General features: G+C 42.5%; 1 protein-coding gene across 3 annotated transcripts; it reads left to right on the forward strand.

Moving 5' to 3' along the window:
* The first annotated feature begins 1624 nt into the window (after window positions 1–1624).
* Window positions 1625–27559, forward strand: LOC134441560 (uncharacterized). Of its 3 annotated transcripts, none has more exons than XM_063191927.1 (12): window positions 1625–2116; window positions 2536–2612; window positions 12814–13476; window positions 14437–14526; window positions 14683–14733; window positions 14823–14936; window positions 15247–15314; window positions 15401–17784; window positions 19626–20374; window positions 21031–21358; window positions 21447–22124; window positions 25112–27559. In XM_063191927.1, exons 2-12 carry the CDS (start codon window positions 2541–2543, stop codon window positions 26029–26031), a joined length of 6117 nt encoding a protein of 2038 aa, XP_063047997.1. In that variant the 5' UTR covers window positions 1625–2116; window positions 2536–2540; the 3' UTR covers window positions 26032–27559. The 3 variants fall into 3 exon arrangements, with proteins under 3 accessions (XP_063047997.1, XP_063047995.1, XP_063047996.1); XM_063191925.1 differs by lacking the exon at window positions 1625–2116 and adding an exon at window positions 2134–2266; XM_063191926.1 differs by lacking the exon at window positions 1625–2116 and adding an exon at window positions 2134–2266 and having other exon boundaries at window positions 14826–14936.
* The last annotated feature ends 233 nt before the right edge of the window (window positions 27560–27792 follow it).

Below are 27792 nucleotides of genomic sequence, written 5' to 3' on the forward strand. Positions count from 1 at the left end.
TGACTTCAGATGGAGTGGTTCAAAGAGCCAACCTGAACATCCAGGAGTTGGTGTTCAAATGGGAGGCAGAGGTCAACGTCTGATCTCTCTCAAACCTTCTCTACTGCACTCAGCCCAGCCTTAAACCTAAACCTAAATGCATCCCACTGCAGTCATACCAATTGCTCTCCACTGTTCCAAGACCTCAAGTTCACTCCCATATACACGTACCTCAGTCTTAGATATACCTTTTAGATATCAGGTTTTCAATATAAACTTGATAAGCACCATCAAAAGTTTTTTGAAAGTTTTACATTTGTAAAGTTATTTTGTATCTGTTCAAAGTAAATCCGAAGACACTTCAACTGTCAGGATATAATAAAATCCTTTGTTTATAAAGTTCAGTCTGACAGCCGTATAGGTGTTTCCAAAAGGTAAATAATATGCAAACCTATCTCTCTTCTCGTTAACTCTCTGCAATACCACGGTGTCAAGTATACTGTTTTTGTTTTTGTTGGTTCGAAGCGAAGAACTTGAATAGTAGAAGTTTGTTTACATATTGCATTTTTGAGCTGTTCGTTATGTATGTTGGAAAAAAAAACCTAGTAAAAATTGATTGGAAATGTGTTTTTTTCACATACTGTACACTCCTGACCATTGCTGTGATACACACACACACACACACACACACACACACACACACACACACACACACACACACACACACACACACACACACACACACACACACACACGACCTGGCCAATGCAATAAGATACAGTACACAAGACACAGACCTGACCAAATGACAGTAGCCAATATCATGAGACACGAGGAATGGGGCGTACTAGGTAGGCTACGGAATACATGGGCTACTGTCATACAAAATACATATTTAATACAAGGGCAATATCTGGGATAATAAACATCACAGTTCCAAATATATTAATGAAAAATGCAAGTGCAGAATTAAAATGAAAATAAATAATTTGCTGTTCGTAAAAAATAGAAAAGAGGTGTACAACGTCACAGGCCTACTAGATTTAGCAGTTTCCATCCTACTAAATTTCCTACTAAGTCTCTTCAATTAATTTGGGAAAACTAATTTCCCTCATGCAGGAGCTATGACTATTTAAAAGTGGAATGGGTGCTGCAGCGCCCTCAGCTAAGCACTGTCTGGCTTGGGTCATTTGCCAAATTCATCTCTGCTTACAAATGACTGTCTGGTTCCTCAGACAGTTGATAAAGATGGAAGATTGATTATATATCTTCAATGGAAATACATTTTCGAAATAAGGACAATTGTGTGGGATAGGAGATAAACATTTCTCGTGTAGCCTAATGGATAACTGAGTCGAGGGGTTCTTTTATTTCCATTATCCAAACTCCCGTCTCCTTTTGTGTCCTCGTGATGATCTCGTCATTGATGGCAGAGGTTTAATTCAACATCTTGTAAAAGCGCCATTCAACGGTCATGTCCTCATTTGCAAGTGTGTATGGAAGAATGGAAGAAAGTCGACCAAAGGTGTGGCAGGGCTAGGCTGACAGCGGGAAAACTTTATTGTTTTTTCCCCCACAGAGGCGGGGCGTCAGCGAAGCGCGAGACAACAAGCAGGTCATGGAATACTGAAAAAGAAAGAACCCAATCACATTGTGTGGAAGTATTGACACAGATACTCTAGGAAACCTTCTTATAAGGGCTGTGGTATTGAAGGATTTGGAGCAATAGCTAGCCTACTGTAGAACGATTTTTTTGTTGTCGTCTCTGCAGTCTCTATGAAGAAGAAAAAGAAGAAGGAAGGAAGTGGAATCAGTTTACCACTAGGTGTCCTCAGATAGACTTTAGGTGAGACTGAGGGAAGTCGTGTAGTGGTAGAAGTAGACCACCAGGATGTGTTTTGGAGCAGAGACTAGCTGCGGATAAACAACTTTCGATGAAACAATTATACCGAGGTTCATAGTGGTGATGCATTAACTCGTTCCTTGAGTGCAAGCTGAGGTGCTGATAGTAAATAGAAAGAACCACTCATGGCCCTTCTGAATGAAGGGGCGTTACTTCATATTACTCCAATCAAATGATCACAACACAGCTGCAAATGTGCACGTGGTGGGTTATCTTCGCCCTTGGGATTCTAAGGTAAATGTAGGCTAATGTTTGCACTTTTCTGACAAACGTGAACATTAACAGTAGGCGAGGAAAGAGACTGGACAGAATGAGTGTTAACAATGCAGAGGATGAATTATTACAACTGCGTTGTTTCTAACGTGAAGGAAGGTTACACTTCAGGTGGGAAATCAAGAAACATGTATTATTGGTTCTTGTAAAACATGCTCACTTTTGCTTCGAATTGACAGACAACTTTCAGGGGCTTGACTACCTAGTTCTCGTTGTCTTCATCCTAAAGTACGAGTAGGCTATATCAAATATCTCTTCTAACAGGTCTGTTTACAAACTCAACGTTTGCTATCACACTTGCATTGTCAGGTGTTTGATCATGTGTGAGACCTAGCTGCCGTGTCTCTAAACGCCTTTCTCCCATGTCTCACTCCTATTAGCTGCAATGGAAGTGAACTCGACCCACTATGGAGGTACCCCAGGGCAGCAAAACCTGGCACCGTTTGGACTGGTTGAGGTGAGCTGCTACTGGAGCGTCAAAACCACTGGAACGAAAATTCAATGACAAAAACTCATCTGTGTGTCTAAAATTATCAAATGAATTTAATTTGGTTAATTTTTAGACTCTTAAAAACTAAAATAGATGAAACACCACCAGTAGGCCTAAGCCTAATGGAAGTGGTGTGAAGAATACCATGTTTTTTGTTTGTTTTGTTTCTATGCATATTGTCCTACATAGGCTACAGATGGACATGAAAACCTATGGGATTTAAGCATTCCAGCTCATGCCCATGTGCATGACTATACATTGTTTTCCGCTGGGGAAAATGGCAACAAAATAGATCTAACAAACACTGAAAAGTCTATAAACAATTTTGAAGTCCTTCAGAGGAATGTAAGTTAGCTGTCTTGAACTTGCCAATATGTTTGTTATGGTAGCGCTAGTGTTGCACCGATACCATTTTTTGGCACCAATACCCGATACCTGGCTGTGGCGTATCGGCCGATACCGATACCGATACCACCCTATTTGAAATGTATGAAGGGCTGCAGTGCATACTACTTGGATGTAAAATCATTGCATGGCTGTGTCAAGCTGCTGCCTACCTTTGTGAAACAGGAAAAAGACTAATAGAAAGTGAATCCAACAAAACTTTTTATACTTTTTAAATACCGCTATGAAATAACACATTTTAAAGCTGTTCAAGTGTCATACACGCACCTGTAAATGGTATCGGTGCCCTATTTGTTGGTACTCACGATACCGATACCACCATTTTAGTGCCGATCCACCGATACTGGTATCGGTATCGGTGCAACACTAGTTAGCACAGAAGTATCAAACGCAAAGGGATCAGGGTCACAAGAAATGTAACTTCCAAAGATTGAGTTTTACAGTGCTGTCCTATTCCAGAACTGAAACATGCATTGAGAGTTGTGGGGCCTGTAGGCCTATCACAAAGCTGGTTCTGTTTCACTCAAGAAAGGCTGCCAGACGGCTAGCCCAGGGGGCTGGAATATAATCCGCGCATGCGCGAGTTCTGAGGTACACTTATATCAAAACTTCATCACGTGTGTGCCGCGCTACTGTACACAGTATATAAGTCTCAGCGCGGCATACTTCGTCCTCTTTAATCCCTCACGCGATCTGATAAGTTACGAATTGATACTGGTAACGAGGTGCCTACTGGCAGTTAGCTGTCCGAGAGCTGGTGACTACTGTTGCCCCTCTCCAGGCTATCGTTATCAGACTATTATCCCCGCCTTATTAAAAGTGTGCTTCGCCGCTTATAGTAACGGTGGCTTCTCCCTGTAGCTTGTGCTAAATTAAGTTAAGGTAAGTTAAGGTTAAGTTAAGAGGTAAATCTTCTAATAGAAGAGCCTGGGGTCCTAATTTTCTTTCTTTCTTTTTTTTTTTAAAACCTCTTGTAGTAGATGATTTACATCTTAACTTAACCTTAACTTATCCTGAACCAGCTTTGTAGTAAGTTATAGGCCCAGAAGAAGGTATATTATGTGTGGCCAATTTTCCCAGAGGAAAATAAAGTTTATTAATAACTATGACCTTAGGGGGTTGGGCTTTCAATTGCACCCCCTCCTATTTTACAAATGTGCACGACCTGGAATGCTTAAATCCAATAGGTTTTCAATTCTTTTATTAAGGGATAGCCCCTTGAGATGTTCCATCTCTTTTTCGAGGGGGTCCCAGAAACACTTGTTTGCCTGATCACCATGTATTGTGACAACCAACCCAGAAAGCAGTGTGACAACCAACCCCAACTTACATGTTTAACTCTTGGAGGCTAGGTCCCACATGTATTTCCATAGCTAAAAAAATGTTACTTACTCTATACTTGTTGCTTCCTAAATATTTAAAAATAGTCACACTGATTTTGATGTCAGGCCAAAGTACAATGAGTGAGAAGGAAAGCATAAGATTGCTCTCTAAATTCTCGTTTTCATTTGAAAAACCCATTATGTTGTCTCACCTCAAGGTTGTAATGTTTTTACCTCCACTATCAATGAGGATGTCCTGCGACATTGATTACAAACATTTCTGTGTCAATGGTTTTAATCAGCAACCTTCAGATGCTGAGATATGATGAATGTGACAACCACAACTTGACAACCAACCTGTTCTCCCCTACTTTGATCAGTCTTCTTCTCCCTTGCCATTTTTCTAATGGAATTGAAATGACTCGTACGACAAATGAAATATATAGTATTTTACCGTTCATAGTTTGGTTACCCACAACATAAAAAAGGAACACCTCAAATTGGTTCTGCCTCTTTTCCCCTATACTCAGGAACGGTGTGACCATGTGCGTTACGCTCATTTGTGGGGGGGGAACAGGCAATGCAAGTCAATTGGTGGTGTTGGGGTTTAATAAACAAAAGATAAGGACCTGTAGACAAGCGTTGTTCACGCGCAACATGCCGAAAACGTGTTGTGTTGCCGGCTGTTCAAATAATATTGGCAAACAGCCGTGACTGAAGCATGTACTGTGTTCATTTAGGGTAAACTCAAACATGGTTGCATAAATATCTACACCCTGAAACAAACACATTGTTGCAGCACCTTTTGGCTTTTATTACAGCACTCAGGTTTTGTTGGGTAGGAGTCTATCAGCAAAGCACATCTTGATGTGGTAATGCACTCTTCTTTGCAAAGATGCTCCAAAGATCTTTGCAGAGGCCTCTTCACTTCATCTGATCACTGAATAGATATTTGATAGGATTCACATGACATGGCTGTTCAGTCAGCTATTACATAAAATCAACATTTGTTTAAACTTTTGTCAAAATTCAACATGGCACTTAAAAATCCTTGAACTCCTTGGCTTATACTGTATCTCATCCAAATCTAAAAGGCCCCCTTTTGCCTTCACATGGAACCTACAACAGCAGATAAACCAATAACAAAACAACCTGTTCCATTTTCTCTCCTTAGTTTCTATGAAGCTACTGTAAATCCAAAATGGCTGACATTATTATAGGAAAATGTTTGATGTATTAAGGTTTACAAAAAATTCAAAAAGAGGGCCTTCGCCTTCAATGTGGCTTTAGTTATGTGGTGGTGCGTTGACTTGGAATATGGAGTAATGCAAAGTCAGAAAGTCTGGAGCTCGCACTCAAAAAAGACTTGAAAAGAGATGCCCAAATAAAGTGGGTTTTTAATGATCTCACAATATGCCGTGCTATATTTACAAAAGTGCAAACGTTTCGGGTGATCCCATCCTCAGTGCTTAAGGTTTACAAAGCCTTTGTTTTGTCCGGTAAGCATAATAATTACATCCGCCAGGTTGTTATGTGATCGCCCGATTTCTGTGTTGGCATGTCTGTCCGTGCTATTTCGCGGCCTGCCACAAGGTGGTCGAGGTGAATTGAGCAATGACAGTGCATGCCTGCGAGGTGGATTGATGGACAGTGACCATAGCCGGAATGTAGGCCTACGCGCGGATTTACTGTGCCTACATGGCTGCGTAGTCAATAGCACATCAAGTAATAGTCCATATAATGTAGGCTAAAATATGTCAAACATATCATCGCAGAGTTAATTGTTCTCCAAGTGTCCCTGTCAACCAAATCAGCTTTCGCGGAGTCTAATTGTTCTCCGAGTGTTTCCCTGTTTAGTTGAAGTTCATGAAGGGTGGAGATATTATGTCGAACAGTTGTTAACAGTGATGAACAGACACCCCCAAGGAGGGAAAGGTATCCAGTTCACTAAATCAAAATTGTGTTGTTGCGACAGTGATCAAAGCCAGATAGAATGCACAACGCGCAGATTTCCTGTAGCCTGGTCCTGACCATCCCATAATACTACCATTTCATTTCGTATTCATGGTCTGGCATTTGTTTGCTCTGAAGCGATTGTAGGAAGCAGGAAGTTTGCACTCAGTTATGGTTTGAAATTATTGGACACCTCTCACCCAATCGCTGGCAGTTACTCAACAACAACATAGCGCAGACCAATGGCTCTGGCGCAGATGTGTATGTCATTGTCACGAGCGTCCTCCCCCTTTCGTCCCCACGTGGGGGGCGTATTCGATTATTGGCTGTTTTCTGGGGGGGGGTTTGCGATCAAAATTCTACTGCTCCAGGCACTCCACAGAGAAGCACGGCCAGACTACAGTAGTGGAGCCAATCCTTTGGCGGAAGTACGTAGGATGGCTCGCGAGGCTAGATTTCCTGTGTCTGCATGGCTGAAACATAATGTAGCCTAATATAATGTCATATTATGTCATGCATATCGTCGCAGCTTTCACAGAGTTAATTGTTCTCCGTTTTCCCGCTCATCCAAATCAGCTAGCTCTCGTCTGTCCAGTTGAAGTTTCTAGGAAGGGTGGGAAAATTAATAGGTCTAACGGTGAACAGGGGTTAAGCTATTAGTGATGAACAGACAGCGCTAAGGAGGGAAAGCCTATCCAGTTGAACATATAAGGTTCATCAAAATTGGGTTGCAAGCCTGTGTGACAGTGATCCCAAAGCGCAAGGACAAGGTTGACCACCGTAGTCATTCACTATTATGGGTGGATATTAATAGCACCTTTTAATTAGCCTATGTGATAGTTAATACACCGCGCTCTTCCGTGTGGTGCGTCTCCAGTTGAAAAAAACTGAGGTGGAACACACTCAGGGTCTTCTTTTCTTCTTCTTTTTTTGACATTGCAACAGAAAAAAGACATCCTTTTCCCCAGGGAATAATGTTGCGGGCAGGTGACATCGCTGGAGTATATTTCAACATTCCTTTGATTCTGGAGTTATTCCTTGTTAGGTTATGATTTCTTTAAACATTAGACATTTTCATTGAAACCATTCATTCATCAGCTATTTATAGGAACAGTCCAACTCATTTCAAGAAATTGCTCATTTGTTGTCAAGTCCCAGTAAAATAGTCCCAGTATTTAATGTTTTTGCATTGCCTACAGTATAAGCTTAGCCAAATCAAGCGTAGAAATCCAAGTCTATGTGAGCAAACAAAACGTCATCAAATGCACTTATAATCCACTTCAAAATCAGTTAAAAATTCCCAAGTGCAAAACGGCTATAGACACACTGATGAAGGCTTGATAGCCGAAACACGTTTGCTTTTGGACATGGTGGTAATATATATAAATGATGAGACTTAGTTTGTGAGTGCAAATATCTGAAAATCAAAAGAGGTGGGCTGTTCCTTTAAAGTTGCTGCATTTCAGCGAGCATCGCAGGTAATCTTGCTGCAGGAGATAGGCTTGTAGCCTTGCTGTCTCTGTGAAAAAAGGTGTTGGCCATTATCCCTCTTATCTTCCATTTGAAGCCATCTGGGTCATTTCACGTGAAATCAGACACTTTGGGACCCGACCGACCCGGATTTCAATCATACTTGGTGTGCCTTTTTAGTAGCAAGGTAGCACCCCAGAACTGCATTGGTTTGAATCTGACACTAATATTAAGGGAGAAACAGACTAGGAAAGGTTCACATGTGAGGGTAGGACACTATACATTCAGCCTTGAATATATCAGTCAGTGTTAGTCACAAAAAGATGCCTGTGGTGTTATTTGAAAGCTCTTTTCTGGCTCTACATCTTACACAATCAGCTTGGAATACAACAACTCTCAGAATATGAATTATGATAAATTGAAAAATTAAAAATTGAATATCTAAAAAAACTATATTTTAAAATGGCCAGTTCCTTGTCCAAACGTAGTCGGCAATGTCATTAGCAACACCTCAAATGCTGGTGTTCGGTTCTTTATTCATTTCAGAGAGAATTTAACTCACAAATATGGCATCATACAGACCACTTACTAATAATATGGTAATACCATAGTAGCATCACATGACAAAACAAAACAAAAATGGTCAGTTTCCATGGTCCCAGGTTTCAGAAACTAAGGCAGATGTCCATTTATACACACCAAATGATGATATGTCAATGTTTGAACATTCCTTCTCTGTGTACCTGTGTCATCTTCCCTTTACCGTACTTTAAAGAGATAATTAATGGCTACACTCTCATTTTGTACTCTACCAGTGCATTTGAAGCAGCAGCTGTGTCTTTTGTAGATAATGTATAAGTACGTCCCGTTGCAGTTACAGGTTCCACTACCAGAAGCACATCCTGATGATCCATGACAAGTCTATCTGGTCTGAAGGGAAAAGTGAAGGATGGAGATGGTCCATGAGGATGCAGGAAGTTCAGTTTCACCTCTCCAGTGCTCGGCATACATTCCACAACACATGCTAGCCACTAGTTGCCATCATATACAGCTACAACATACCCTTTGATGCTTGGAAATGTAACACATTCCTTTACTGAGCTCACTCTTTCAACTCTGCCTTCTCTGAATGCTGAAAATGGCCTAACTTCCACTGTGTCCATTGACAATGGGCAGAAGCTGTGTAGTTTTTGAGTACCTGGAATAGTTCTTGTAGATTCCAACCTTTTCAACAGGTTCTCAGCTTCATGATGGTACATCTCTGTTGTGGCAAACTGGCAATGGATGTTCTTGAGAGAGATGCACCATCATGAAGCTGAGAACCTGTTGAAGAGGTTTGAATCTGCAAGAACTATTCCAGGTACTCAAAAACTACATTGATCAATGGACATTAGGCCATTTTCCGCATTCAGAGAAGGAGTTGAAAGAGTGAGCTCAGTAAAGGAATGTGTTACATTTTCAAGCATCAAAGGGTATGTTGTAGCTATATATGATGGCAACTGGTGGCTAGCATGTGTTGAGGAATGTATGCTGAGCACTGGAGAGGTGAAACTGAACTTCCTGCATCCTCATGGACCATCTCCATCCTTCACTTTTCCCTTCAGACCAGATAGACTTGTCATGGATCATCAGGATGTGCTTCTGGTAGTGGAACCTAACTGCAACGGGACGTACTTATACATTATCTACAAAAGACACAGCTGCTGCTTCAAATGCACTGGTAGAGTACAAAATGAGAGTGTAGCCATTGATTATCTCTTTAAAGTACGGTAAAGGGAAGATGACACAGGTACACAGAGAAGAAATGTTCAAACATTCCCATATCATCATTTGGTATGTATAAATGGACATCTGCCTTAGTTTCTGAAACCTGGGACCATGGAAACTGACCATTTTTGTTTTGTTTTTGTTTTGTCATGTGATGCTACTATGGTATTACCATATTATTAGTAAGTGGTCTGTATGATGCCATATTTGTGAGTCAAATTCTCTCTGAAATGAATAAAGAACCGAACACCAGCATTTGAGGTGTTGCTAATCACATTGCCGGCTACGTTTGGACAAGGAACTGGCCATTTTAAAATATATTTTTTTTAGATATTCAATTTTTAATTTTTCAATTAATCATAATTCATATTCTGAGAGTTGTTGTATTCCAAGCTGATTGTGTAATATGTAGAGCCAGAAAAGAGCTTTCAAACAATACCACAGGCATCTTTTTGTGACTAACACTGACTGATATATTCAAAGCTGAATGTATAGTGTCCTACCTTAAAATGTGAACCTTTCCTAGTCTGTTTCTCCCTTAATATTAGTGTCAGATTCAAACCAATGCAGTTCTGGGGTGCTACCTTGCTACTAAAAAGGCACACCAAGTATGATTGAAATCCGGATCGGTCGGGTCCCAAAGCGTCTGATTTCACGTGAAATGACCCATCTTCCTTGTATGAATAGCTATTTAAAGGGGCACAATGTAGAATGACGTCGGTTGCACAGTGCTGTGGCATGCCTGTCGCAAAATCTAGTTAAATAAACTTACTGTGAGAATGTTTTTCATCACGGACAACCAGCAGTTGATACAAATCTGAATACGGTATGTAAAGCGATTTTGTAAAGCGAAGTGTTTCCCACGGCACTCGACGGGGTGGTTCTGTCAAAAGGTGGGGTTTTCTGACAGCGGACCGTGTGAGTCATCGCTCACTTACTAATGACTCAAATAAGCATCGGCTGACTCAGGACAGTGATTAATTGATCTTTTAATCCTATGTAGAGCCCCTTTAAAAATACATTTGTTGGAGTAACTTGGCTTGTGACTATCTCCAAAATGTGAAGATTAAAAACAGAAGGTTCCTTGTTGAAAGTGGTAGTGATCCGAGGCACACTGATCTTAGTGGGAAAAAAATCCATTATTTTAATGGATAACTCCTACACGTTTCGACTACAATCGGTCTTCATCAAGGCCATCTTTGTTGCTTCTTGCAAAGATGTTTTTAAAATGGATTCCATGTCGTGTGACACAGCCATACATATGTTGGACTCTCTTAAAAAAGGCTACGGGGTAGTGGCCGCCGAGGTGTCAACTGCCAAGCCAACTGCACCAGAATCCAATGACCAACTTAGACGCATCTCTGTCATACGTGCATGCGTCTAACTTAGTCGCGCATTAAATTTTCGTTTGAAATGCTGAGGGTATATCATCTGCATGATTTCTATAGGGTTTTGATTTAAATATTGTGAAGATATACACTACCGGTCAAAAGTTTGGGGTCACCACACTTTCCTCCCACAATACTTCTTTCTGACAGTTTAACTTATTCCTTTTCAATTTCAGTTCTGGTATAAAATCAAGTTATGTTCCCTGAAATGAATGCATGCAACAAATAAGCAATTTGATATTGGAAAAAGTAACTGTTCAATGGATATACAATGCATAAAATAGACCAAAATGTATCACTAACTTTTGACTAATCAAAGTGTACCTTTACTAATGTAGTGTCTAGGCAGGTGTACTAATGAAAGTGACACCTTTGGCATTAATAATAGCCAGTTGCGGTTCTACAAATTCATTCCCGGGATGAGATGAGGTCCAGAATTGCCCAATGAGCTCTTTGAGCCCCATGCATGCAAAAGTGGATGTCTCCTCCTGTCGATCCATACAATGCCGGATGATATACATATCATTTCAAAGAGGAGAATCTACACTTTCCAACGATGTATGGCACTGGCTTGCACACTCAAACATGGCTGAGACAATGGATCGTGCATTCATAAGTAAAGATGCACCGGATCCTGATTTTTAGGATCCTGCCGGATACCTGATCCACTGCTTAAGATCCTGCCGGATCCGGAACCGGATACCGGATCCTACGAAAGGGTTGAAACACACAGTCTATTCGCACACGTGGGCCCTTTTTATTACGTTGGCTCAAACTATTTTTTAGACTCATTGGCTTACTGACAAACTGCCTGCAACGGCCGCTTCCAAAGGCCTTTCACTCCATGCAGCGATTGGGGTTGTGAAAGACTGACTGAAAAGCCTAAGCTACGTACAAACTAGAGCTGCACCAGATCCTGATTTTTAGGTAACTGCCGGATACCGGATCCATTGCTTAAGATCCTGCCGGACCCGGATCCTGTAAAAAACCCTATTATCCTGCCTTTTCCGGATCCGGATCCGGTGCATCTCTATTCATAAGTAGGTTCATTCTGATGGCTAGAAAATCATGCAGCTGCTTTGACTTGAATTTGTGGACAAGGTGGCAACTCAACAAATGTCATACACCTACCATTGGAAAGAGCAGACACTGCGCTTTCCAATAGTTCCATGCATTCTCTGATAAATCAAAGACAACCAAACCTTGGTTAGATTTCGCTCTTCTGTCCAGTTTAACTAATTTTATGGGTAATCAAACCTTTTTTCATGTGTGGCTGTTCAGTACTTTCCATTATTCCATTTCAAGCTATTTAAAAGATGTCTGCGACTTGAATTGCAAAACAATAACTGGTAAAATGAAGGTGACCCCAAACTTTTGAACGGTAGTGTATATCAGTAGTTTATTTGCGCCTTGAGCAAGTTGCTTAAAATTAAAGTGTAGTGTGAGTAGGGGTGGGCGGTAACCGCGGTATAATATCGTGTGCGGTATTTTTTCATCAATGATAGAGATTTTGTCTCATACCGTATACCGCAATAGCACATTGCGTCCTGTAGATGTAGAGTTATAGTTATAGATTAAAAGTTTAATAATATGTTTTAAAATGATTTGAATGACAAGAATTCCCACATAGAAGATAAAACAATGTCTGACCAGTCATTTCCAAAAAATAAAATGCAAAAAAATTGTGTTTTGGTCATTTTGCCACAAAACGCTTAATTTTAACATTTTATACACAAATGTACAATACCGTGATATATACCGGGATATATACCGCGGCTAGAATTATACCGAGGTATACATTTTTGGCCATACCGCCCACCCCTAAGTTTGAGTCTGAATCGTGGCTTCAATCCTCTTCTTCAGGTGTTTGAACTGCGTCGGAGTGTGCGGCAAGCAAGAGGCCTGCAGCGGACTCGGGTGTTGACTCCTGTGCCAGCGCATGTTGAAACGTCAGCAGCAGCTGTAGGGCTTAAAACAGAACACGTCGTGGAGGGATTAGACAGACATGAGGAGGAGGAGGGTCTTAACGAACAGAAGGAAAAGCAAGAGGAGAAGCTACATCATCAGGAAGAGAGGATACAGGTGTTGACTCCGGTGCCGATGCATGTTGAACCTGTGATGTGGGAAACACCTGCAGGAGTAGCAACAGCAGAACACACAGAAGACACGGTAGAGGAGGATTTAGATCGACATGAGGAAGGGCTTCACCAAGAGAAAGAGGGTTCATACTTGGAAGAGGAAGGCCTACATCATCAGGAGGAGAGTACTCAGTTGTTGACTCAAGTGGCTGTGCATGTTGAACCTGTGCTGTGGCAAGAAGCAGCAGCAACTGCAGGGCTTACAACAGAACACACCGTGGAGGAGGGGACAGATCAACTACGGTATGAAGTTTGCAAACAGAAGGAGCCGTCACATCAACCGGAGGATGGGCTACATCTCCAAGAGAAGGAGTCACAACTCCCTGAAGAGGAGCTAGAACAACAAGGGGTGGGGCTACATAATCAGGAAATGGGATCAGACATTCAGGTAGGAATCCTCCATGACGATCCACAGAAATGATGTACAACACAATGTATTTTTTTATTGACCTTTACTGACGTTCTATGCCATACTCTGCTCTGTAGCATGCACTACATTGGCCACATTTGTGATGCCGCAGATGCCGTCTGGAATAACAAGTGAACAACAAGTTATGGTGTCCATTTCAATATGTAATCTCCCATCCTCCCTTGTCCTGGTGGCCTCATAATGATACCATTGACGGTAGTTTAATTAATAGGGCATAATGGGGCAATGCAAAGTCAATTTCTCTTTTCTAATTGGGATGTGGAATGGGGAAAAGTCCCCCAAAAGTTGTTGTTGCTGGCAGCTGGAAAACTGAATTGTTTTCTCCAGAGGTAGGACGTCAGCGAAGCACAAGGCCACAAGCACAAGTTGAGGACTGGAGGTTAGATAATGACATGGTCACATGAGGTACAAGGCACACTACGGGTGGCTTAGTGATGCAAGACTTGATGACAGAACATACAGTAGCTAGAAAAAAAAAGATGTGAATTGGAATTAGTACAGCTGGGCTAGTGATATCATGCAACCATATTTTTTGGCGATAACTGGAAAAATATTGGTGCTGTTGCTCTCTGCTTTTCATGGTGAAATCCAAGCATAGACGTACAATTGCTTAAGATTTTTTTTACGAGCTACGATTAATGTTAAACATTTTAAGGGGAAAAAAACAAAAAACGGGTGGATAATATTATCATTAACCTAGCTGTACTTCTATATTGGATTCCCCTCTGAATCCTTGCAATATCCTCCAGCAGTGTTTTTCCTTCTGTGGATAACCAAAAAAAACTGGTGGGTTTGAACTTTGAACTTGACTTTTTTTGAATATTTTTTCTTTATTTTATTTTTGAGAAGTTGCGCTGATTAGCTGCTTTAATGGTAAGTACGGTAATTAACTCTGTGTGTGTGTGTGTGATTTAAAAGCCGAAGAAGAGATCTCTCAAGGAGAAGCTAAAGATGGTAGTGGCGTTGGAACAGAGACGTAAAGTCCTCAAGAGGAACAAGGCAGGACAGGTTAATGACGCACATACACCACACAGAAAGACACACAAACACAGTAACATAACCTTGTAGTTTAGTGTTTAGTGCAATTGATCTGAAAATCAGAGCCACAGAAAACTGATGTACATTTAAATAAAAGGATGCGTAACTTATGCTCACTCTCATCAGGTGGATGGAGCCAAGAAGAAACTAGTTAAGGTGCCAAAGCCCCCAGTTGAGGTAAAGCAATTGTTCTGAAATCCAGAGCCTCAGAAAACGTGCTGTTGTACATTTGAGTAAAAGGATGCATAACCTATGCTCACTCTTAGCAGGTGGCAGTAGGCAAGAAGAAGAAGCTGAAGCCCCCAGTTGGGGCCCCCGCTAAGTCGGCCTCTGCATTGAGCAAAAATAAAAGCGTGGTGAAGAGTGGAATCAAGAGTAAGGTAGGAACTAAGAAAAGTGCTCTACGTGTACAAACACGCAGAACACGTCGATGTTGCTCAAATCGCCTATTGTCGCTCAAATTGCTTTTGTTGCCACTTGTCGTTTATGCAAAGTCATTTACTAGTCACATTTGGACTACTGTGCCCACATCAAGAGGTGGATGCAGTATTGTTGCAGAACATCTAGATGAAATTGTGGTTCATTGGTTTCAAATTATAGTCATGAAGAGCAAACCATGTCTGGATATTATTTTACCATGAAAGGAACCTCCTGACTATTTTTTTATCTTGCACTTTCTCCTGTCCACAGAAGAGCACTAAAGTAGCAAACCCTAAAAGAAGAATACAGAAAGCTACTCCAGTCAGTCGGCGACCAATGTGAGTCTGTTTCTCGTGTAAAAAAGCAGTATTTGATAACATATCTTCATCACAAGTTCAATTGTGTGTAATTTGTTTTTTTGCAGACTCAAGTCTCAAGTCATTGTACCTGTGCAAAATAAGTATACTTTGGATCGTAGTGGCTGGAGTCAAAGTTACAGCCAGAGTCGTTGCAGAAGCCCATGCCAAAACAGGAGTGTTACTAACCGGAGCTGCAGACACCACCGCCAAGGAAGCAGAGAGAAGAGGAGAGGAAGAGATGGCAGAGAGAGTAGTGAGGAGAGGAGAGAAGACGATGGCAGGAGGTGCAGTAGGAGCAGAGACCTCAAACAGGAGAAGCAACAAGGGCAAAGCAGTAGGATCAGCAGCAGTAGTAGTAAAAGTAACAGCAGCAGTATTAGTAGTAGTAGGACCGGCGGCCGCAGCAACAGCCGCAGCAACAGCAGCAGTAGTAGTAGTAGCAGCAGCAACAGCAGTAGTAGAAGCAGCAGCAGCAGCAGCAGCAGTAGTAGTAGTAGCAGCAGTAGTAGTGGTAGTAGCAACAGACGCAGAAGCAGCACCAGCAGAAGTAGGAGTAGCAGCGGGAAACTCATTAGCAGGAAGAGTTCCACAGCAGGGCTGGCAACCAAGAGGGCTAAGAGGGGTACTAGTCCCACAGTGAAAACTACAAATAAGAGGACCAAAAGGTCTTGTAGTCCTGCTGTGAAAACTGCAAGTAAGAGAGCCAAGAGTGGTAGTTCTGCTGTGGTCAAGACTGCCAGTAAAAGAGTAAAGACACGCCTGTCCAGTCTCCCGGCAGTGACTACCTCTAGTAGAGCTAAGACCAGCATGTCTGCCCGGAGCTCACCCACTTCTGAGGTGGTCGATGATGAGAATTCAGCCTGGAAAGAAATGGAGTTGGAAGAGTTGACAGCGTCACTTGCTCGGATCAAAGCCATGCTGGCCATGTGCACTCCACCCACCACCCCTGATTCCAATGATACAAATGACACGGAGCCTGTATTGGATGACATGGAGAACATTGTGGAGCACTTACCCAGTCCAACCCCTGATCTGGTGGACAACAACAGCTCTATCTCCCAGCACAGAGGAGACAACAAAAATGTGGGTCCTCAAAAGGCTGGTGCTGATGTTTTGGTAGGTGTCTGTCTGGAGCAGCTCGGACAAGAGCCTCATGATGGTCAGCAGACAGGCAGTGAGCAGAACAAGTGCTCAGAGCAACACCAAACGGGAGCCCAAGGACAGTTAGACAAGGATGAGCGATTCTGTCAAGTCAAGACTGATCAAACGGTCAAAGCACATACCACCGCTCCATCTTCAACTTCAGCAGTTTCAGCGTCATACAAGCAATCAGAGATCCGTAACATATACCGGTCCCCCCCAACAGCTGAGACAGAAGAAGAGGAGCTGGCAAGGAAGGGAAGGGAATTGGAGAGAATTGAGGCAATGATTGCTGAAGCAAAAGCCATTCTAGCCATGGAAACACAGGACACAAACCCTGGTTGTGAGCATCCTATTGAGGCTGATGCAACACCAAAGACTTTAGCTAAATGTAAACCCCACAGCTTCATTAGAGTATCTCAGCAAATACCATTCATTTTGGATAACAGAGCTACAGCCTCATCTGAAGGGCATGGCGGTGAAGAACTATACGACCCCTTTCAGGTTGATGAAGATGAGACTAAGTTGATGGAAAATACCAGTGGAAGGCTAGAGAATGAATTGAAAAAGCAGCAAGAAGAAGCTGAGGGGTTGGGGACTGGTGATGGACATGATGGTGGCAAGGGTATAGGGACCAAGGAGGACCAATTCCTCTGCCGGGTTGAGAAGGAGACCTATGTGTATGGAGAAAAGCCTGGTCACTGCCAAGCTGACAGCAGCAAGCAGCGCAAGCGCTCCTACCAATACGAGAGAGGAGAGCAAATGCCTAGTGTGGACCAGAATGAGGAATCTCAACTGACCTTTGGTCAAATTAATACCATCATCTCATCCATGGGGTTTGATTTAACCCAACAGTCCACAGTTAATCAACTGGAAAACAAGGCAATAAAGCCTCATTTCACAACTCAACATGGCATGGCACTGCCATCATCTTTGCCACGTGTAGAAACCCACTGCAACGAGCTCTATGATCCCTTCCACGTTGACCAAGGACATGGCGACGAGCCTATGGAAGTAGCCATAGGAGAGCATAGCAATCAATCTATGGAAACTGGGATAAGGACAGGTGCGGAGGATAGAAAAGAGGACCAAGTACACGAGGCACAGCACAAAGGACGTCAGGAGGATGGCAGGGTTGCAATGGGTGGCCAGGACATAGAGTTAGGCTCTTATGCCTTAAGCCAAGACCAGATGAATAAGCAGTGCAACCGGTCAAAGGAATGTGAGACAGGAGGCCAGACCAAATATGTGGAAAATCAACAGGAAAAGAAGGCCCTTCCCTGGGTTAACAGTCTCCAGCAGCCACAAGGTATGTCAAGTGTTAGTAGCTAGTTGTGGTGTCATGAAAATGGCTCTCTTAAATGTACAGCCGTCTCCAAAAGAGTTGTCGCCTATCCATCTGTTTGGAATAACAGCTAATAACCTGACTTTCAATTAATCACTTGGCTTCAGAAGTCACTCATATGAAAGCTACAACCCTCCCGAATGAAAATGTATGTACAAAAATAATTTTCATGCACCAAAGAAAGGTTGATCCTTTAATGAACACAGACAGGGCAGATTTTCACAAGACAAAAGTTTTGTTGCCTATCGAACATAATGTGAAAATTTGTAGATAAGTCACTTCAAGACACTTCAAATACGCAGATCGGGTGTCATACTTAATAACTGAATCACTCTCACCTCTTCAAAAAAAACAACTTTGGCCTTAGATGTATGTTTAGGGTCATTGTAATCATGGAAAGCAACACAATGAAAATCAATGGAGGTCAATGAGAGATGGTGACATATTTGCTTTTCGTAGAGCAATACATTTTTAACTTAAATTAAATTAATTGAATTCATGATAAAAGCCCTCAAACACCTGCAGCATGCATGCAGCTCCTCATAAGAGCTGTATCCCTACCATGTTTCACTTTATGCACCATTTTTTTTCATATTCTTCATTTCCAACACCATACAGTTTTGATGCTATCAGTTCTAAAATGGTTGATCTTGGGATCATGCCTTCAGAGTATGAGTCTCATTAGCCTTCATTTTTGTCAGAATTAGGCCTGACATACTCTTGGCTGGCTTTATTGAGACAGGACAGTGGGAGAGACTTCTTTGGTGTTAAAGGTGAATAATCTGGAAAAATACATGTTGCCTAAAGTCAAACATGGGAGGGATACAGCTCTCATGTGGAGCTGCATGCATGCTGATGGTGTATGAGGGCTTTTATCATTAATTAAATCATGAAGTTAAAAATGTATTGCTCCACGAATAGCAAATATGTCACCATCTCTCATTGACCTCCATTGATTTTCATTGTGTTGCTTTCCATGATTACAATGACCCTAAACATACACCTAAGACCAAAGTTGATTTTCTGGAGAGGTGAGAGTGAATCAGTGATCAAATACGCAGATCGGGTGTCATATTTAAAGTATTTTGAAGTGACTTATCTGCTCATTTTCACATTATGTTCGATAGGCGACAAAACTTTTGTCTTGTGAAAAAGAGCCCTGTCTGTGTTCATTAAAGGGTCAATCATTCTTTGGTGCATGAAATCTATTTTTGTCCATACATTTTCATTCGGGAGGGTTGTAGCTTTAATATGAGTGACTCCAGAAGCCAAGTGATTCATTGAAAGTCAGGTTATTAGCTGTTATTCCAAACAGATGGATAGGCGACAACTCTTTGAGACGGCTGTATGATGCCTATTAACAAATCTAATTTGGAACTTATTACTGTTATTGGGACTTATTGGTGTGTGAATCTGAGAATGTGTGGTATGCGTATTTGAAAGCACTTATAGCTGTGTTTTTGTACTATATACATACATTTTGATTGATTTAGAACATGTCCTTATATCATGTTATATCATGTTATCAATGCTAAACAAATGCTTGTTTGAGATTCCTTATATGAGAGAATTAAGAGTAGATTTGGTTAGATGGTACATGTATGTTTCACTTTTCTTGCTGTTAATCTCGTCTTATCTTAACTAGGGGATTAGGTATCAAACAATGCCTTCAAACAAATATATTGTCACTCGCATAGACATGAACACGGATTAAATTTGAAATGGCAAATGAATGATGGCCATGTGTTTAATTATCAGTCATAAGAGTCTGTAAAGTGGTTGGTACTTATTCTGCATTTTTTCAGGACTTATTGGGAAGAAAAGTGTTAAAACTGTATGGATTTGTGGCGATGGACTTGTGGAGCTGGCGTCCCGTGTGGCGGATTCACCAACATATGGCGTGAAATTGGACCAAAGTGATCCTGGCATTCGCTCATACTGGCAGGGCGAGCTGGCAATGAAGTGGGCTGGGCTTGTACCCCTTTTGCTCCAGCTGGCTCGTGATTGGCCAAGCCCAGACATGCTCATCATCCACCTGGGTGACGATGACATCATCATGAGGGACACGCAGGAGCTTTCGTGCGCCATGCAGAGAGACCTGACCTCCATACACAACCTCTTCCCCCACTGCCTCATTGTCTGGTCAGACCTGCTGCCCAACAAAATTTCTAAACAAGGTTCTTCAGCTCTGGTGGTCCAGGACGGGATTCATGACGTGGTCAATCGCAGAATGCATGCTGTGGTTGCAGCACTGGGTGGAATGGCCCTAACCCATGAACTCCTCATCCCCGAGCTCTATCGGCTCCAGGGGGCTCGCTTCTCACGGCTCGTTGTGGAAAAGCTTTTCTTGAACATTAAGCAGTTTGTGGATAAGTGGTGCTTGGAAGTGGACTGTGCTTCAAAGATGTGCTCTCCAGAGTCCCATACCCTCCCCACTGGCTCTAAACACACTGCCACTGTCCCAGATCACTCATCTGTTTCCACTCATCCTAAATCTACAAACGTTCACCCCACCCCTAAGGAAAGACCTTGTTCACCATCATTGCCCAAGAAGGTAATTTCATTGAAACAAACTATAGTCCCCTCCAAAAATCCTGGAACAGCAAGCTATATTCTCTTGTTTTTGTTGTCCACCAAAGACATTTGGGTTTGAGAACAAAATGTGCATATGAAACAAAAGCTCAACCTCAGCTTTTATTTCCAGGTATTTAAATCTGGGTGAGTTAAATTCTTGTGGATGCATCAATCTTTCTTTAAGACTACCCATTTTTTGTATTTATTTATTTTTCCAGATGAGCTGAAGCATTGGAACATGTGACTGAACTTTGTTGACCAGCTGTTGAATTTTAGGGTGATTGTTCAAACTTAAAAAATAATAATGCATGAACTGGCCAAATTAATCTTACTGTAACCTAGTACAGTATGCATTTTACTTCCTGAAGAGGAGAGTTAAGGGTGTTGAGACCAAAAGATGCATACAAAAGTTCAGAACTCTGCTTTTATTTCCTGGTATTAAATTATTTTGAATTCAACAAAAACAAGAACATTTTAGATTGCAGTACCGAGACGTTTGGAGGGCTCTGTATTCTTGTCATTGCGATATAAACATCAACACTCTCTGAATGACAACACTTAATGGCACTGCCTTTGTCGAGGCTCTTACCCAGATCAACTTAGTGAGGATGACATTGCCTTTGTTTGGTTTTGCAGCTGGAACAGGTTGGTGAGGGAAAGGCTACGGAGGTGGCCGAGCAGTCTACTACGGAAGAGGTGACGCAATCCCCGGAGGAGGATCAAAAACGGACGGCAAAGCGTGAAAATTCAGTGGAGTCTACAGAGAAGGATGCAAAGCAGTCTACCGACGTTACGAAACAGGCTTTGGATGCTGCTTTTGTGGAGAACCAGGCTGCCTTGGTGGTGAACCGCGCTGCTTTGGTGGAGGCATGGTCTGCCTTGGCACAGAAGCGCACTGCCCTGGAGGCACGGCAGGCAGCATTGGAGGCCAAACTGGCTAAACGGGCACTAAAACCCACCACAGGTACCACTCGCATGCTTTAACACATAGAGGGACACCTGTCAAAATTGAATGTAAAAATGTTGTTGATTGTTTCTTTCCAATCCTACAGATCCACAAAATGACAACATGCAGGGCAAAACTGTAAACAAGACGGTCTTCATTATTGGTGACGCTGTGGAGTTGGCTCCCCTCCAAAAGCATAAAGCTATACGTCAGGTTGCCAAGGGGCTAAGATGGAAGCCATGCTGGAGGCTTGTGGAAGCTGTGACCTTGGCCAGGGTCGTACTGCATCTGCTGGATCTCCCGTCCGGCTGGCCCCTTCCGGACATGCTGATTATTCACCTCGGATCATCTTGTGACATACCGCTTGGGAACCTGGAGGAGAGGGTGCAGAGTATCCGGGAACACTTGGTTATGATTCAACAGATCTTCCCGAAGAGCCTTCTGGTGTGGTCAGACATCCTGTCAAGGCCATTCAGGAAAGGGCAAGGCCATAAGCCTGTCTACAGGACTGATCTGGCCAGTACCGGACGTGAGATCAATCGGAGAATACATCTTATTGTCAAGGAACTTGGAGGATCAGCGATTTCCCATGGAAACATTAAGCCAGAGCACTTTGACTGTGAAGGCGGTCAGCTCTCTGACAAGGGTGAGCAGTTGTTCCATCAGAACATTGTACGGTTTGTGGATCAGTGGAAATGGGATGGCAACTCCACTCCAGGTCCTGCTGAGGGCCACAGGGAACGATTGACACCGCCAACTGACCAAACTGGCCAGTCCATCATAGGTACCTCTGCTTTTCCTACTTTGAATATTTAACAATACTAACGGATGCTAAGGTGTGCCGCCCAGACCAAAACAATGCCTAACCCAAACCCACCAGCAAAGACATCAGTCCCTCCAGGATTTTGCACTGGGATTTTGTGATTTTTGCGGTCAAAATGTCTGATTTTGTGGCGGCATTTTCTCATTTTTTGCAAAGATTTTGCGGCATTTTCTCATTTTTTGCAAAGATTTTGCGGCATTTTCTCATTTTTTGCAAAGATTTTGCATCCCTTTCTGGGTTTTTTTGGTAACTGAAAACCACAATCAGTCTAAGCAGGCTTAAGACAAAAGAGAGAGAGATTCAGAAACACACTTCCTATATAATAGAATAATAAAATATTGTCAAAAGCTGTCAGAGCGTCTTATTAGCCAGTGCGTCCAATGTGTAAAATCATGGCCGCGACACTCATAAATCTCTTTCGATATTTTAGAACGACTTCGGGGGGAAACGGCACAGCGCGTTATGAAAAAATACTTGGGTATAGCCTACCACTAGGCCTAATGAAGAGCGTCGCGGGGTACAGTAGCCAGGCTGTATGCAAGCGTTACAATGTCACCTGCTGGAAGACGTCTCTCTCTCTCTCTCTCTCTCTCTCTCTCTCTCTCTCTCTCTCTCTCTCTCTCTCTCTCTCTCTCGCGTGATTGCAAGCTGTTGCATATTATTTGCTTGATGCAAAGTTGTGATGGCATACACGCTCTCGTTGACATGGTTGTGTGCATGGTTGCATGGATTCGCAAGACACAGCAATAACACAGTGAAAGCGTGGAAGGGCCGTTCACTTCCTATCTCGGTGTCCTTGACTGAAACAAGTTGCAAAACCCCACACTTCCGAAACCTTTGCGATCGGCACTACAGTGATTGTTATCAGAAGGCTTGTGCCTACGCATAGACATAGACCCTTAAATTACAAACATTAGCGAACATTGAAAAAAGATCAGACAACGACCGTCGGGTAGCATGTTCATGAAAGCGACAGGGGAGAGTGGAGAAGTTCCGCAAACATGTAGCCTAACGTAGGATGTTTACTGTGCGACAGTACCGCCACTATTTCATGACTGCATACACTTCTTCGTCATGGATAAATGGGCAACAATACTTTTTCCACCCAGGATTGCACTGAAAAGTAGGCTACTGCTGTTAAAAAAAGGTCATGAGTGTGCAGCACCGACGCCTGCGTGTATGTGTGAGGGAGGGGAGGAGAGACGCGGAACAGCTGAGATGAAGGTCGCGACTTCCGAAATAGCAGGCAATTCTTTTTCAATGTTTCAGTGACATATTAACAAAAATGCTTCGTATTGGTTTTCGTCTCCGGTGGTATTGTAGTCACATTTTTATTTTTTTGACGAAAATATAAATCAATAAACTCCACAGAATGTTGAAATTTTGCGGGAAAAATGCGGCTTTACAGGAATTACGCGGCATCGTGAAATTATGCGGAATATCATTGAATTTGCATGAATCCACGCGATCGCTGAATCGCGAAAAACTGGAGGGACTGAGAAATACATGTATTGCAGCAGATATAGCTTTTTCATCATTAAAGGTGCAATGTGTAGGATTTTGGGTAGGTGTATATTAGTAGACTATTACCAATCTGACTTAAGTACAGTATGTTTTGCACTGCAGCTAAAAAAAATCCATGTCAGCTGTTCTGAATTTTCAGAAATGGATAAGATCCACCTTTTCATGTGAAAAGTGCAATTTCCCCAGTCATTATGAATACTTTGAATTTGATGGTGGTGGTAAGTATTCGTGAAAAAGGAAACATTTGTGAAAGAGCAGCATGAATTCTGGAAATACACTTCCAAAAATATTATACTGTGTGCGTTGCGTGCACCTTTTTACTGTGATACAAAACCACAAGACCTTATGAGGAAATGGGGCTTGCCAATGTAGTGGCCTCGCTTTTTAATGGTGTATAAGAACGATAGTTGTCAGACATGGCCTTGTTCAGTCGGTGTGTTATGCCTATGAAGTATTTTTAACAGTTTAATGCCCCAGCCAGCGGCAAGGTCAGCCCCATTCAGAAGTCTCGCCAGAGAACTTAGAATACAGGGAGAAGATTCAGTCTGATTGGTTCCCATTGTAGCAATTTAGCTTTGCATGCATACTGCAGTTCCTAGAGTGTCCACTAGTTGGCGAGCGTTGGTAAGTCAGTGAAGATGTATGGAATGGAAAAGGGAGCCCATATGCTAAATACATTGCTACTGCAATTTCCAGTCACAAATCTCATCAACAAAATATTCCTGTTCAGCACTATGGCTGGTGTTTAATAATAGGCTGTATTGACAAATCTTTCAGGTGTCTAGTTTTACAGCAGGGAAGAAGATTTTGACCTGTACTCGCTAGCATCCTGCTAATGTTTGTGGGTTTGGCCTCATAAATTGAGCTTTGTGAGCCAGTATATAATAAGCTAGTGGCGCAAAATAATCGAAACGCTACTCAAATGAGGTCTTATTAATATTCAGTTCGAAGCTAGAAATAATATTTCAAGGCAAAAAATTATTTAAAAAAAACAAAAATTATAATCTTAGAAAACTCCATTGACACCCATTCATTTTGCACTTAGGTTTGGATTAGGGTTAGCCAGTTGTGGCTAGTAGCTAGTTCCGTGAGTGAACACCCCCTGGTCTCGCTAACAAAGTAAGCCATTTTGAAAACTTTCACCTCCAAAATTGAATCAGTTCATGTACCCATCATGAAATGTTGGCACACGAGATTTGCTGCAAAGATATGCTCTGGTTCAAGTGTTATGGGTCAAATATTATATTACTGCATGCCTACAGAGAGCAAATTTGCTCACCCTTTCAAAAGTTATTGCATTAAAAACATCTGTATGGGGCAAAACCATAGCATTCCAGACGTACTGCTTTTCAGCAAGAACTGACTACAGACTTGCATAATAAACTCACCAATTCAACGTTTTGTTGTTGTTTATTCTTTCTCAGGCTGTGGTATGCAGGAGGCTCCTCGAGTGGTGTGGATTTATGGAGAAAGATTTTGTGACCGTGCCAAGCATTTGGCGAAACGTCAGGGCATTCTACTGAGCTGCGGCACACAGACCGCGCAGATGGTCTGGAAAGTGGCACCCCATGTCACCAAGCACTTCAGGAAGCACTTCCTGCTCCAATCGGAGGGCAAGGTCATTCGCCGGCCAGACGTGGTTGTCATCTATCTAGATGATGCTGAGGTCAGGAGTAACTCGGACGTCATGGTGACTACTATCAAGAGGGAAATGAAGTTATTGCGCACCATCTTCCCCAAGTGCCTCATTGTGTGGTGTGATATCCTGCCTCAGTGCCTCGAGGGATCCAACCCGACAGCCACGACTCCTGGTATTGACTACATCAACGCCAGACTGCACGCTGTCGTCACCAAATTAGGAGGAAAGGTTGTAACCCACGGCAACATTGGGCCAGACCTGTACCACGTCAATGGAAATTACAAGTATTTCACAGACGCGGTGACTGAGAGGATCAACCTCAACATCCAGGAGTTTGTGGTGAAGTGGCTGACTGAGGTCAGTGCCCTAGCCCAGCACACCAAACCCTCACCGCCGTCTCCCCCCAGGTCCAATGCACTCGGCCCACACACAGCCTACAGTTTCCAGAACCCAAACCCTCCCCACTGCACTCGGCCCAAACCCCGCTCATTGTTACCACTGCCCACACCAACCTCAATCTTTCCACAGCGACCACCAACCCCACTGTTATCTCTGCCTCGACCCAAGCCGCTGATTCCACCACGCAAAACCGTTCCATTGACTCTACTGCGCAATCCCACCCCGCGAAGTGCACAGCCAAAACCCACCCCACTGATTGTACAGTCCAAACACTCATCAGTGCACAACAACCCCCCAGGCCACTAGCACTAATCATACGAATGGGCCCTCTCCTCAATACAATGTAATGAGAACCCAATTCTAATCCCCCCCATCTTGGGCCACACAAGTCCACCCAAGACCCGGTTGAGCATACAACCCACAACTCTGACTATACTTCTCACACTAAATCCAGGGCCTCCTTGCTACTGCGCTCATTCCAAACAGACAACACGGATACCTCATTCCTAAATCTCTTGACATTAATGCATCCTATATCAAGAGGCCACAAGGTGTGCTCAATATTTTGGTTGTTTGAAGTACGACATATGAACTGAAGATTTTTGTTTTGTTTTAACTTTACTGAATATGACTACTACTATGCACAGAATGCTCGAGCAGAGACTATTTCCACCCTCCCTCTCTCTCTCTCTCTCATCAATATGAATGTTGAGCAGACTGAGCTTTTGGCTAAAAAAAATTGTATTCCTTCTTAGTGTGAAGTACCGCACAGCAAAGAGTTTCCTTTACACATTACTTTTGTAATTGACTTTAGAATAAGCATCAAATGCTTCCATTTTTTGCTAAATCCATTTGTTGAAAATCTTGGTTTAAAATGGAATGTAAAGGTTTTCTCTCTCCCCAAACTCACACTTCTAAGTAATGGAGTGAGACACATGTATCACAGTGACCCACACACACACATATGCATTCCAGTGACGTGCGCACACACACCTCTGACCAATAGAATGACAGACACAACACAATTATACTTACACACCTGACCAATTCGATTATACACACGCGCACACACAGTCTGGCCAATACTTTTATGATATTGACACACGGTAATGTGTGTGTGTCACATGATACACAGACAAGACCTATCACACCTAATAAATGTATGGGAAATATATCAAAGTGGTATTGTCAAGTATGTGTATGAAATGCCATGTCAAAGTTATTGCATTACTAAAGGTATTGTAAGTAGTGTAGAAGCATACGGTGTTGGATGTCCTCATGCCAGCTGGGTTTTGAAGAAAAGTGAGTTTAACACCTAATGGTAGAGATTTGCAGGTTTATCCTTCCATTTCCCATCAAAACAAAGCCACAGGCCTCTTGTATCACTAGTTACCACTCCCTCTTGAGTTACAGGGTTTTTTAATCCGTAAAGTTTTCTCACTTCTTGAGCCCATATGCTTCGACATAACTACAAGAATAATTTTGCAAAACTGTCTTTTAGTCCTGCACATTTCAGATCATCGGAAAGATGTCAAATGGTTGTAAACTGTGAGTTGTGGTCTGGCAAGGTGACCATAATGATTCAAATTTCTTTAGCAGTTATTATATATCACTGCCTTTCAAGGAGATGTGCGATTCATGATTATCTTCAATGAGAAGTACTGGGTTCCCCGGGGGATGAGTTGGTTTGGCGTATGAAATGCTTCAAGAAGATTATAAAGGCCATTCTCCTATCCAGACCACACACACAATTATCTATAACAGGGCTATTCAAATGGCGGCCCTGGGCGGCAAGGTTCTGGTCCCCCACAAGGTCAGAACAAAATTATAAATATGTGTGCTGTGCTGTCAGTGTAAGGTGCGTCACCAGTGTTGCCAGATTGGGCTGTTTCCCGCCCAATTGGGCTGCTTAGGATGGTCGTGTGCGGGTAAAAATGGCATTTAGCAGAAAAACCCGCCCAATTTTAGCCATAGAAATCAATAGAATTGGGCGGGATTTTGAGCTTCTAGGCTGGTTTTGAGCATTTTTTGGGCTGGAAATCATCAGCCTCATCTGGCAACCCTGTG

Source organism: Engraulis encrasicolus, chromosome 24 (genome assembly GCF_034702125.1).
Source record: "Engraulis encrasicolus isolate BLACKSEA-1 chromosome 24, IST_EnEncr_1.0, whole genome shotgun sequence".
NCBI classification, from domain to species: Eukaryota; Metazoa; Chordata; class Actinopteri; order Clupeiformes; family Engraulidae; genus Engraulis; species Engraulis encrasicolus.

Coding starts and splice junctions, on each gene's coding strand:
- LOC134441560 (XM_063191925.1), top strand. CDS start 2,206: ATGCAGAGGATGAATTATTACAACTGCGTTGTTTCTAACGTGAAGGAA. Junction 13,477..14,436: donor AAATGGGATCAGACATTCAG/GTAGGAATCCTC, acceptor GTGATTTAAAAG/CCGAAGAAGAGATCTCTCAA. Junction 20,375..21,030: donor CACCATCATTGCCCAAGAAG/GTAATTTCATTG, acceptor TTGGTTTTGCAG/CTGGAACAGGTTGGTGAGGG.